At 38.9% G+C, this 12552-nt stretch overlaps 1 protein-coding gene across 2 annotated transcripts in view; it reads left to right on the top strand.

Moving 5' to 3' along the window:
- The first annotated feature begins 2065 nt into the window (after positions 1-2065).
- Positions 2066-12552, top strand: part of XRN2 (5'-3' exoribonuclease 2) — an 82737-nt gene continuing 72250 nt past the window's right edge. Inside the window, exon 1 of one of the 2 annotated variants that reach the window (XM_040637897.1) lies at positions 2066-2596. Coding sequence is in view for 1 of the 2 variants with exons in the window: in XM_040637898.1 (XP_040493832.1) it covers positions 2522-2596 (75 nt within the window). In the remaining variant the exon portion in view is untranslated. The remainder of the gene's footprint in view (positions 2597-12552) is intronic. The other variant, XM_040637898.1, reaches the window with a different exon arrangement.

The following is a 12552-nucleotide window of genomic DNA, read 5'->3' as shown; positions in this document are numbered from 1 at the left end:
GAGTATGGATGATGCAGATGGAGTCTGAAGGCAGTCTGCTGGTGAAATCCCTCTTGCTCAGGGAGGCTGGTCTTTTTGTTCTATTCAGGCCTTCTACTGATTGGATGAGGCCTACTCACATTATGGAGGACAATCTGCTTTACTCTACCAATTAAGATGCTAATTTCATATGCAAACACCCTCACAAAAAAACCCAGAATTAAATCTGACCAAATTTTGGGCATTCTGTGGCCCAAACTGACACATAAAATTAACCATCACAACTATTATTTCAAACATATCATGTTATTCAAAATGAATTCTATAAAGACAATGAGGGAAAAGCACTTGGTAATCCAGAGAGCAATAGTAGGCAAAAATTTCTCGAAGATTCTTTTCTATAATTACAATGTTAATAGGGCTTTAACATAGTTTATGAATGTTTAAAAAACACTGGTTTCTATATATTTCATATTATTCTTCATACTAATATAACCCAGATGTCAGCTGGAGGCCTTTCTCTGCCCCCTTCAGGTCTAGGCAAAAATATTTCAAAACCTAATGATTCCCAGCCTTTAGAAGTTCACAGCCTGGTTCAATACTTCTGCTAATTTCCAATGCTTATAAATTCTCCTCACTTCTGCTTCTAGAACTCTGCTATGTTGCCTAGCCCTAAGGTTTTAGACAACAGTGACCCCCAACATGAGACTCATCCTTTTTTGATTTAAAAAAAAACAAAATAAACAAAACAAAACAAAACTGACACCCAGCTTGAGTTTGATAGATTTTACTGGAAACACTGGGCTGAGAAAGGTATTTCAGAAGACCGCTCATATCCTCCTCCCAACTTTCAGGTTCCCTCTCCCCTCTACCTTTTACCTTCCCCTTTTCTGCCCAAAATTTCAATTTTTGTAACTTTTTCATGCAAAGGAATTTTAGCACCCAGTGAATTAGTTGTTTTCTCCTCAAATGTTGTTACTGGTTTGTTTGTACTGTTTCCTTTGCAAGGGGTAGGAACTTAGCCCAAACCAGCTTAGGGCAAAAGGAGAATTTATTGGTTCGTGGAATTAAAGGACAGGTTTAGCAACCAAACTGCAGGAATGAGGGACTTAGCTGTACTCAATCAGTAACTAAAATCTGCTTCTCTCCTTGCAGACTGGCAACAAGTCCCATTCTTATCTTTCAGCTTTCAACCATTAGCTTCCTTATGGCTCAAAGTTCAAAAATGCTGGGCAAGGACTCTCAGTGGCCTAACTTACCCAGCTGTCCATCTCCCCCATATAATGTGTGTGCGTTCTTATAAGAACACAGCACCTCCCAAGGAAACCAAATACTTGCGAAGGAGAAACTGTTTCCAGGAGAAATGAGGGATTTCACCACAGACGTTAATAATTTCAGCTGTCCTTAAGTTAAATATTGGATAACAATTTCTCTAATTTCCACAACAGTTTAAACAAAAAGCCATCAGATCAGAGAGGAGGGGGCAATGAAAATTGCATGCCAGGTAGCAAGGAGAAATACTTTCAGAGGCCTCTTGAGGTGAGCCTTTAGGATTGAGTGTGATTTGTCAAGCCAAGAGGGGATTCCGGGGAGAGAGACTTCCAAGCTTGAGCAAATGAACATAAATACCTCCTCTTCCAGATCTCTCTTTTTATACTCTGGAAAAATGTATTTGAAGCCACCACAAAACAAAGGATAAAAGTATCCTTCTAGTGCAAGGATAGAGGATTAAATGATCTTTAGTTGGACTGAAACACAAGCTGTGTGAATAAACAAGTGACTAAATCCCCCTACAACTTGACTTTTTCATTTGTTACATTAAGATGGGAATGGTAACTTAAGGCTCAAGTGATAATTAAATGAGATAATCCCTTAGCTAATGCTTTCACACATCGTAAACGCTTAAAAAACCCGCTATATAGCAGCAATTATGCTCTTAAATGTAGCTGGAAAATTGAATTAAATGCTAAACGCCGGCTAGATTCCATTTTTTAAGTTTTTAGAGTGAACTCGTTATGCAAACCAAACATCGTGAGCGCCAAATATTTAAAAGTACTCCTTTTAATAGTCCAGGTAAGTACAGTGTCACAAAACCGGGAGAAACCAGGAAGCAGAGCTAACGAGTTGGTTTAGATGCTCTGATTTTGTGAACTGAGACAGGTGAGAGACAGGTGATCAAACCCACAAAGAGCTTCCCCGGGACCTGAGGAGTGCTGGGATTCCGCGACCCGGGGGAAGCTGCGGCGAACAAAAAGCACCTTAACACGACTCAGTGGCGCAAGAGAACGCACTCCAGGCCTGGCCCCACCTACAAAGAGCACGCCAAGCCAGGCCCCGCTAGCCCTCACTACTCCGCCGGCAGCTGAACTCCACCCCCGACCTCCGGCCCGTGGACGTCCGCGGCGGCGCAGTCGTGACGTCACTTCCTGTCGCCGGCGCGCACGTGGGAGGAAGTGTCGGTGCCCGCGGCCGCCGCTCCTGCTTGTCTCTCTGGTTACGTTCGTCAGCCGGCCGGGCAGCTTCCTCCAGCTGGGCAGCCGCAATGGGAGTCCCGGCTTTCTTTCGCTGGCTCAGCCGCAAGTACCCGTCCATCATTGTCAACTGCGTGGAAGAGAAGGTGAGGAGGCGCCTGACGGCCGCCCGGCTAAAGCCCGGCAGTAAGGCGCGTTTAGGCCGCGGCCCTCAGCGCCCGCCGCTTGCCCCCGGGGCACCGTGTTGGATCTCGCGCCGCCCTGTCGGCCCCGCGGAGTGCGGCGGCCCGACACGCGGTTGGGCAGTGGCCCCCGGAGTTGGGGCCCGGGAAAGCAGGCGGGGCGGGGCGAGGGCCGAGAGGGGTACGAAGTCGCTTGAGGGCTGTTCCTCCCTTGCCCGCTTTTTCCGGGACCGGAAGGCCCCGCCCACGGCTTTGTTTCCTCCCGGCACCGCGCGTTTGGTTTTCGGAAGAGTCTTAAAGTCTGTTGAGCCACTCCAGCCGGTCCGCAGAGTTACCTGGTTAGGGATGCGCAGATGCTAAGCCTGGCCTTTAACACCTTGTAAAGTAATACCTGGCGGCGAGATTTTTTGTTGTTTACTGTCCATGCCTGAAAGGTTTTCTAGTGCGAGAGGCCATTTGTTGCTGTAGTTAGAATCGACGGCGAAAGCAGCCGTCTAGGACAAGATAGAAGGCTGATAAGTGCCCCCTTGTCTAGGTGCCCTACTATTGGACAGCTTGCTTGTTAAATTTTTCGGAATTCCTGGATGCGCTCGAACAATACACTTTTTGTTGTTAGTTTGTTAATACATACGTAGACTTTTGCCCATTCTTCAGTTTTGTTATTTAACGTTTCCGTGTTTCCAGTCCGAGTTCGATTTTGTACTCAATTAGAATTTTTGGATTGGGAAGGTTCAGGGGCACATCGTGCCTCCCACCCCTTCGTTTTTGAAGGAAGTACCCAGCCGTCACTGAAAACTTATTCTTTTGCTAGAGGTGGTGAGATCTTGATTTTTGCTTATTTGCTATCCAAAGGGGAAATTGAAAGCCTTGTTTTGATGGTATTCCCAGTATTCCTTGTTTTTTTTTTTCTTTTCCAAAAAGAAACTGTTAAACTGAATCCTCGTTTCCTTTGTGTTTTGTAACTTTTATCAAACTTAACGTACATCTCGTTCCATTTTTACTTTCTAGTGGTAACCACTTTTAACTGTTCGGGTTCTATTTCTGAATATCATGCTTATACCTGATTATTGGTTTTGGATCTAGCTGTGGAATTCCACTATGATAGAAGAGGATTTAGTCGCTCATGTAAACCCCCGCCCCCACCACCAGTCTTACTAATAATAGTACAACACACACACACAAAATAGTACATCACTATCTTTATTTCTTCTGAGGGCAAACTTGATAATTTTAATATGCCTTTATTTTTTACTGGATCTCCTGTATAAGGTATCCCTTGACTTTTCACTGTCGAAGCCTAGGTATTAGCTTTTCTACTCTGGCTGCCCTTACTCTTCACCTCAGCTTGTCAGCTACACTTTTCCCTTTTTGGCATCCAAAATTAAATTGTCAGGATGTTGGCAATACTGATTTGTTTTAAAAGCTAAAAAAATTAGGCACCCCTCGGTGGCTCAGTCTTAAGCGTCTGATTTCGGCTCAGGTCATGATCTTGGGGTCCTGAGATAGAGCCCCCAGTCAGGATTCACGCTCAGTAGGGAGTATGCTTGTCCCTCTGCCCTCCTCTCCCCCCCACTCGTTCTGTCTCTCTAATAAATAAATAAAATCTTTGAAAAATAATGAAAGCTGAAAAAAATCAAATAGTATCGTTAGTTATTGTCATTATGCCAATTCAGGTTACATGCTACTTTTGTCTTTTCCTTGGTTTGCTTTTCTCTTTTCCTCTTTACATTGTTCCCGGTCCAAACTCCTTTTTGTCTCAGATATTCTATTAAGTCTTCTTTCTTCTTGGAGACTGCTTCTGGAGTTTTTTTATTTCTATTGCTGTCACACCTGGTTGTTTAGGCTTGCTAGAAAGCTGTTTCTTGAGATTTTTAACAGTTCCTTCAATTGGAGGTACTGTTTTCTGATCATCTTTCTTGGCTTAAATTCTTGGTTTTTATTTTCAGTCGAATTCTTAAGTGCTATGTGGGATGTGAGTTTTCTGAGTTCGTTCTATCCTTGTACACATGAATGATCATTAGCTAAACGTACGTAGTTTGAGTTTGAAGCTACATTTCCCTCAAAACTTCGAAAGCATTGTTCTTTTGACTTCTGTCATCCAGTGTTGTTGATGAGAAGCTGGATGTTAATGTGATTTATTTAAGCAACACGCTTATGTAGTGTTTAACATGTACCAAGTGTTGTAGGCACTTTACAGATTAATTTATTAAATCTTCATAACCATATGATTATTAGTGCTTATTATTATTACTATTACAGATGAGAAAACTGAAGCACAGAGGGGTTAAGTAATATACTTAAGGTCACTCAGCCAATGTTAGAGCCAGTGTCAACCAGGAAGACCATGCTCTTAATTTCTGTGTTGTTCTGCTTTCATTCTTTGTAGTTGATCTGTTTTTCTTTCTGAATTTTTTAAAGATCTTTATGTCCTTGGTAGTGTAAGCTTTCATGATTGTGTACTTAGGTATAGGTTTTTTAAAAAATTTAAATTCATTTTTATCAGTACTTGGCTGACTCTCTGAGTCTGGAAACTTGTGTTCTTCAGTTCTAAAGAATGTTCTTTGATTTTTTTTTCCCTGACCTTTTTCTCTGTCCTCTGAATTCTGGATACTGGGCCTCTGACTGATTTATTTTTCTTTTTTCTCTGTTCTTCCCTTCTCTCCTCCCCTTTTGCAGCTTTATTGAGATGTAATTGACCTACAGCAGACTGCACATATTTAAAGTGTACAATTTAATAGATATTGACATATATGTACATCCATGAAACCATTACCACAATGGAGATAATAAACATCACTCTAAAACATTCTGTCTGCCCCTTTGTTATTTCTCCTTAAAGCCCCTCCCTGTTGCCCATCTTTAATCAACCACTGGTACATTTCTGAATCTGTAGATAAGTTTTCATTTTCTAAGATTGTGTGTAAGTGGAATTATATAGTAGGCACTCCTTTTTTTTTTTTTAAACCTGGTTCAGTTTCATTCAGGATAATTATTTTGAAGTCATTCATGTTAACGTGTATCAGCAGTTCATTTCTTTTTATTTTTGAATAGTGTTCTGTGTTGTGCGTATATCACATTTTGTTTATTCATTCATCTGAGGAACATTTGGATTGCTTCCAATTTGGATCATCAGAAAAACCCAAAAAACAAAAAACAACTATGAACATTGGTGTCCAAGCCTTTGTGTGGATGTATGCTTTCATTTATTTAGAGAAAATACCTGGGAGTGAAATGATTGAATTGTATGGTAGATGTATGGTTATTTCAAAAGAAAACTTGCTAGACTGTTTTCCCAAGTGGTTGTACAATTTTGCATTGCCACTAGTAGTTTGACAGTTCTAGTTGCTCTGTTTCTTTGCCAACGCCTGTTATGGTTAGTTTTTTTACGGTTTTAGTCCTTCTAATGTAGTTTTATCTCTTGGTTTTAATTTGCGTTTCTCTAATGACAAATGATGTGGAGCATCTTTTTGGGTGCTTATTTGCCTTCCATCTATCTTCTTGAGTGAGATGTCTATTTAGATCTTTTGTCCTCCCCCCCCCCCTTTTTTTAAAGGATGGAGAGGGAGAAAGGGGCAGCGGCAGAGGGAGAGGAAGAGAAAGACTCCTAAGCAGGCTTCCTGCCTAGTGCAGAGCCCAACGTGGGGCTCAATCTTACAACCCTGAGATCATGACCTGAGCCACAATCAAGAGTCAGCTGCTTAACTGACTGAGCCACCCAGGTGCCCCTACATTGATTTTTTTAATTGTTAAACCCACCTTGCATTCCTTAAATCCCACTTGATCATGGTGTGTTATTTTTATGTATTGTTAGATTCAATTTTCTAAAGCTTTCTTGAGAATTTTTACCTTTATGCTCAGAAAGGGTATTTGTCTTCCAGAGTTCTTAGATCTTTGTCCACTTTTGGTATCAGAGTAATTTTGATGTCAGATTGAGTTGTGATGTGTATGTTCTCTTCGGTTTTCTGGGAAAGTTTTTGTGGAATTGGTACTATTTCTTCCTTAAGTATTTGGTAGAATTCACCAGTGAAGCCATCCAAACCTGAAGTTTTTTGGGAAGGATTTTTTTAGCTACAGATTCAGTTTCTTTAAGTGAACATAGAGCTATTAAGATTATCTTTTTTTTTTAATGAGTTTGTGTGTTTCCTTGATTTTGTCCATTTCATCTAGGTAGTCAAATTTGTTGATATAAAGTTGTTCATAGGATTCCTTATTATCCTTTTGCTCGCAGTAGAAAATGTAATGATGTCATCTTTCTCATTCTTGATACTAGTTTTTCTTTTTGTTTCATTATCAGACTGGCTAGACGGATCTCAAAGAACTAGCTTTTGATTTCATTCATCTTTTTTTTTCCTATTGTTTGTTCTGCTTTTTCTTGACTTCTGCCCTTATTTTTATTACTTATTTCTTATCCTCCCTTTGGGTTTAGCTGCTTTTCTTGTCCTCATTTCTTTTTTTTTTTTTTTTTTTAAGATTTTATTTATTTATTTGACAGAGACAGCCAGCGAGAGAGGGAACACAAGCAGGGGGAGTGGGAGAGGAAGAAGCAGGCTCCTAGCAGAGGAGCCTGATGTGGGGCTCGATCCCAGAACGCTGGGATCACGCCCTGAGCCGAAGGCAGACGCTTAACGACTGCGTCACCCAGGCGCCCCGTCCTCATTTCTTAAGGTGACAGCTGAGGTCATTGCTTTGATACATTGTTTCTTCTCATGTAGGTTTGGAATGCCTGCTACTACTGTGTCAGTTACTTCCCACAAATGCTGACATGTTGTGTTTTCATTTTTATTCAGTAACAAATACTTTCTAATACACTCTTTGACTTCTTTGGCCCATTGGTTATTTATAACTGTTACTTACTGATATTTCAAATATTGGGGATTTTAGACTTTTTTTTGTTATTGAACATACTTTTCATAATTTGAATCTTTTTAAAGTTGACCTGATTTGTTCTATGGCCCAGAATATGGTGTTGGTAAATGTCATTTTGCCTTAAAAGAGATACAAGTTCTGTTGGGTGGAGTGTTTTGTAAATGTTATCATATGATTTTATTTCTTCTATCAGTTACTGATAGGGGTGTGGAAATCTATTATATATAATTATTTGGATACATCTGTTTCTTGTTTCAGTTCTGTTGGTGTTTGCTCCTTGCATCTTGTAGCTCTTTTATAAGGTGCATAAATGCTTAGGATTTTTATGTCTTCTTGAAGAATATGCTCCTTTATTGTTACAATTAACTTTTTGGGGGGCTCTTGAATGACTCAGTTGAGCATCTGACTTTTGGTTTTGGCTCAAGTTGTGATCTTGAGTTGTGGGATTGAACTCTTCGTCAGGTTCTACGCTCCTGTGCTCAGCGTGGAGTCTGCTTGTGGTTCTCTGCCTCTCCCTCTGCCCCTCCCCTGCTCACTCTTTTTGTCTCTCATAAAATAAAATCTTTTAAAAAATTATCTTTTTTTTATCCCCAGTATCCCTGCCCCTTTGCTCTGAAATCTGTTTTGTTCAGTATTAAGATAGTAGGTCTTCTGACTAGGTCTGTTTCTTTTTGTGTCTTTATATTTAGAGTGTTTTTATAGATAATGTACAGTTGGGTCTTGTTTTTTTATACTGTTTGATGATCTCTTCCCTCTTCTATTGTGGCAAAATACACGTAACATAAAATTTACCATTTTAACCATTTTTAAGTGTAGAATTCAGTGGCCTTAAGTACATTCACAATATTGTGAAACCATTACCATTATTCATTTCTAGAACTTCCATCATCCCAAACAAACGCTACCCGTTAAACAATAATTCTCTGTGCTCCCTCCTCTGCTTTCTGTCTTGTGAATTTGCCTGTTTTAAGGACCTGATGTAAATGGAATCATATAATATTTGTCATTTTGTGTCTGGATTGTCACTTAGCGTAACGTTTTCAAGACTTACCCATGTTTGCATGTATCAGAATTTCATTCCTTTGTAAGGCTAATCATGTCCCATTGTATGTATATATCACATCTTTTTGTTTGGACACTTGAACCCAAGTCATTTTTACCTTTTGACTACTGTGAATAATGCTGCTGTCAACATTGGTGTATAATTATCTGTATTAATATCAATGCTTAGGGTATATACGTATGAGTAGTCCCTGCTTTCAGCTCTTGGAGTATATACCTATGAGTGGAATTACTGGATCTTGTGGTAATTCTGTTTACCTCTCTGAGGAACTGCCAGACTGTTTTCCTAGTCTCCACTTTGTAAGCAGGGCATTGAGGACATTTATATTTCATGTGAGTATTGGTATGGTTAGATTTAAATTTATCAGCTGTTTTCAGTCTCACCTGTTCTTTGTTTCCATTTTCCAGTTCTTTTGGATTGAGTATTTTTTTATGATTTCATTTTTATCTCCTTTTGATTTAACTACTCTTTATTCATTCAGCCCTCAGTTTTTCACTTTGTGTCCTTGGCTTATATAGTCCTCCATTCATTAGCTTTCCATTCTTAAGAAAAATGCCTTGGGCACCTGGGTGGCTCAGTTGGTTAAGCATTTGCCTTCAACCCAGTCGTTTGCCTTCGACTCACGTCATGATCCCAGGGTTTTGGGATTGAGCCCCATGTCTGGTTCTCTGCTCAGCAGGGAGCCTGCTTCTCCATCTCCCTCTGCCTGCCACTCAGCCTGCTTGTCCTCTCTCTCTCTCTCAAATAAATAAAAACCTTTAGAAAAAGAAAATGCCTTAAACTCTGCTAAAGTCTAAAGAACTAGCGCTTCTTGCATTATACTGTGCTTCTCTCTACAGTCTCTATTCTCTGGTTATTTCTGTGTGAGAGCTGAAACAAGGCAGTGTTGCCTTGTTTGACTTCAGCTGGGAGTGTGCATGTTGGTGCACTCAATTTTTCACTGCTCTGCTCATGTTTGTTAATGACTGTGAGAGTGCTGCAAATACTGATTTGGGGGTTACCAAAAAATTTTTATTAAGTAGGTGAATTAGCAAATATGGAGTTCATGAATAATTAAGAGCAGTGGTATATATGCCACACAGGGTAATTGTGTGAATTAAATCAATTAATACAGGCAAGTTCTTCAGACATTGCTTTGTACAAACACTTGATATTTCAGAATCTTATTGCTAACTTAAGTTTCAGGAGTTTGTATGTCCAAGTAAAATTGGGGATATATTTGTGTCTAACTTTTGTTAATATCGTGTAGTATAAGATGGTGCTCTGTTTTCATGTGGTGAAATCGAGGTTTCCTACCCTGCTTTTTCCCCCTCTTTTCCTTCTATTTTATTGAGTACTTTGTTATGACAGGCACTAATTTAAGGGCAGGAGGGACAGTAATGAACAAGGAGGCTGTTGGTCTCTGATTCTTTATTCAGTTTTGATCAGTATAATATTTTGGGGGGAGATGGCTACTACATTTTTAGGTAGCTTTATTGAGATGTATGATTCATGTACCGTACAATTCGCCCATTTAAAGTTTAGAATTAAATGGTTTTTTGTATATTCATGGATGTGGGCAACCGTCGCCACAGTCAGTTTTAGAACATTTTCACACCTCAGAAAGAAACCTGTACCCTGTGGCTACCAACCCACTATCCCCTGCCCCTAAGCAACCACTAATTTACTTTGTCTCTATAGATTTCTCCATTGTGACTTTCATGTGAATGGAATCATATAGTGTGTTTTTTATCTGGCTGGCTTCTTTCACTTAACATTATGTTTTCAAGGTGCATCCATGTTGTAGCATATATCAGTACATCATTCTTTTTTATGGCTAAATAATGCATCATTGTGTGGATATGCCACGTTTTGTTTATCCATTTGTGTGTTGATGGACTTCTGGGTTGTTTTCACTTTTTTTTTGACTTGTATGAGTAATGGTACTACATTCACGTACAGGTTTCTGTGTGGACATGTTTTCATTTACTGGGTATATACCTAGAAGTGGAAATCTTGAATTATAGGGTAACTCTATGTTTGACTATTTGAGGAACTGCCAAACTGTTTTCCATAGTGGCTGCAACATTTTAATTCCTACCAGCAGTGTCTTAGGGTTTTAGCTTCTCCACATTCTCACTAACACTTATCTGACTTTATTTTCGCCATCCTTATAGGTGTGAAGTGATATCTCATTGTAGTTTTGATGTACATTTCCCTTAGGACTGAATTATACTGTCTTTTTTCATGTGCTTCTTGGCCATTTGTATGTCTTTTTTGGAGAAATGTCTATTCATATTCTTTGCCTGTTTTTAAATTGGGTTGTCTTCTGATTGAATTGGAAGAGTTTTAAAAATGTACATATTCTGAATACAAGCCCCTTAAAAGATGTATAACTTGCAAATGTTTTTTTCCTATTTTGGGTTGTCTTTCCGCTTTCTTGACAGTGTTCTTTGAAGCATGAAGTTCTTAATTTTGATGATAAAATCTAATTTATTTTTTCTTTAGTTGCTTGTGCTTTTGGTGTCACATCTAACAATCCATTGCCAAATCCAAAGTCGTGAAGATTTATGTCCATGTTTTCTCCTGAGAGCTTTATACTTTTAGCTCTTAAATGTAGGTGCATGATCCATTTTGAGTAAACTTGCATATGGTGCAAGGTTAGGGTCCAACTTCATTCTTTGGTGTGTGGCTATCCAGTTGTTACAGCATCATTTGTTGAAAACTGTTCTTTGCTAATTGAATGGTCTTGATGCCTTGTAAAAAATCAGTTGACTATAGGCATATGGGTTTATTTCTGGTCTTTCATTTCTGTTCTGTTGATCTATATGTTTATCCTTGTACCAGTACCATAATGTCTTGATTACCATTGCTTTGTAGTAAATTTTGAAGTCAGGAAGTATTAGTCCTCTAGTTTATTCCTTTTTGAGGATTATTTTATATATTCTGGCTTCCTTGCAATTGCATATGAATTTTACAGTCCACTTCAGAGTATAGATTTTACATTTCTTTGATTAATTTTAGTTTCAGGATACTATTATGACCATAATTGTTTTCTTAATTTTGAATTGTTCATTGCAAGTGTATAGAAATTAAATTGGTTTTTTTATATTGATCTTGTGTCCTGAAGCCTTGCTGAACTCATATATTCTAATAATTTTTTAGTGGCTTCCTTAGGATTTTCTATATACAAGATCATGTCATGCAAATAGAGAGTTTTACTTCCTCCTTTACAATGTAGATGCTTTTTACTTTTTCTTGGCTTACCTGGGTAGAACCTCCATGACAATTTAGAATAGAAATGACAGAGTGGACATCCTTGCCTTGTTCTGACCTTAAAGGGAAACCATCTACTTTATCCCGTTTAGTATGATGTTAACTGTTTTTTTATAGATGCCCTTTATGTAAGGAACTTATCTTCCATTCCTAGTTTATTGAGTAGTTGTTTGGTTTTTGTTTTTATCACAAAAGAGTGTTGGATATTCTCAAATGCTTTTTCTACATCTTTTGAGATGGTCATGTGATTTTTCTTTCATTCTATTCATGTGATGTATTGCATTAATTGATTTTTTGATGTTGAACCAACTTTGCATTGCTAGGATAAACCCTGCTTGTATAATTCTTTTCGTGTATTGCCAGATCCAGTTTGCTAGTATTTTGTTGAGGACTTTTACATCCATGTTCATAAGAGAGTCTGTAGTTTTGTTTTCTTGTGACATCTTTGTCTAGTTTTGGTTATCAGGATAATACTGGCCTCATAAGATGTGTTGGAAAGTGTTTCTTCCTTTTCTTTTTTTGGGAAGATTTTGTGAAGAATTGGTGTTCATTCTTCTTTGAATGTTTGGTAGAATTTAGTGGAGAAACCATTTAGGCTTGTGTTTTTGTTTTTATTTTTTTTTTTAAGATTTTAATTGTCAGGCAGAGAGAGAGAGAGAAAAAGAGAGAGAGAGCGAGTGGGTGCCCACAGCAGGGGGAGTAGCAGGTAGAGGGAGAAGCAGACTCCCCATTGAGC

This window comes from Ursus maritimus, unplaced genomic scaffold (assembly GCF_017311325.1).
Source record: "Ursus maritimus isolate PB19 unplaced genomic scaffold, ASM1731132v1 scaffold_22, whole genome shotgun sequence".
Classification (NCBI taxonomy): domain Eukaryota; kingdom Metazoa; phylum Chordata; class Mammalia; order Carnivora; family Ursidae; genus Ursus; species Ursus maritimus.
Note: the sequence above shows the minus strand (reverse complement) of the source record. Positions and strands in the feature narration are given on the sequence as shown.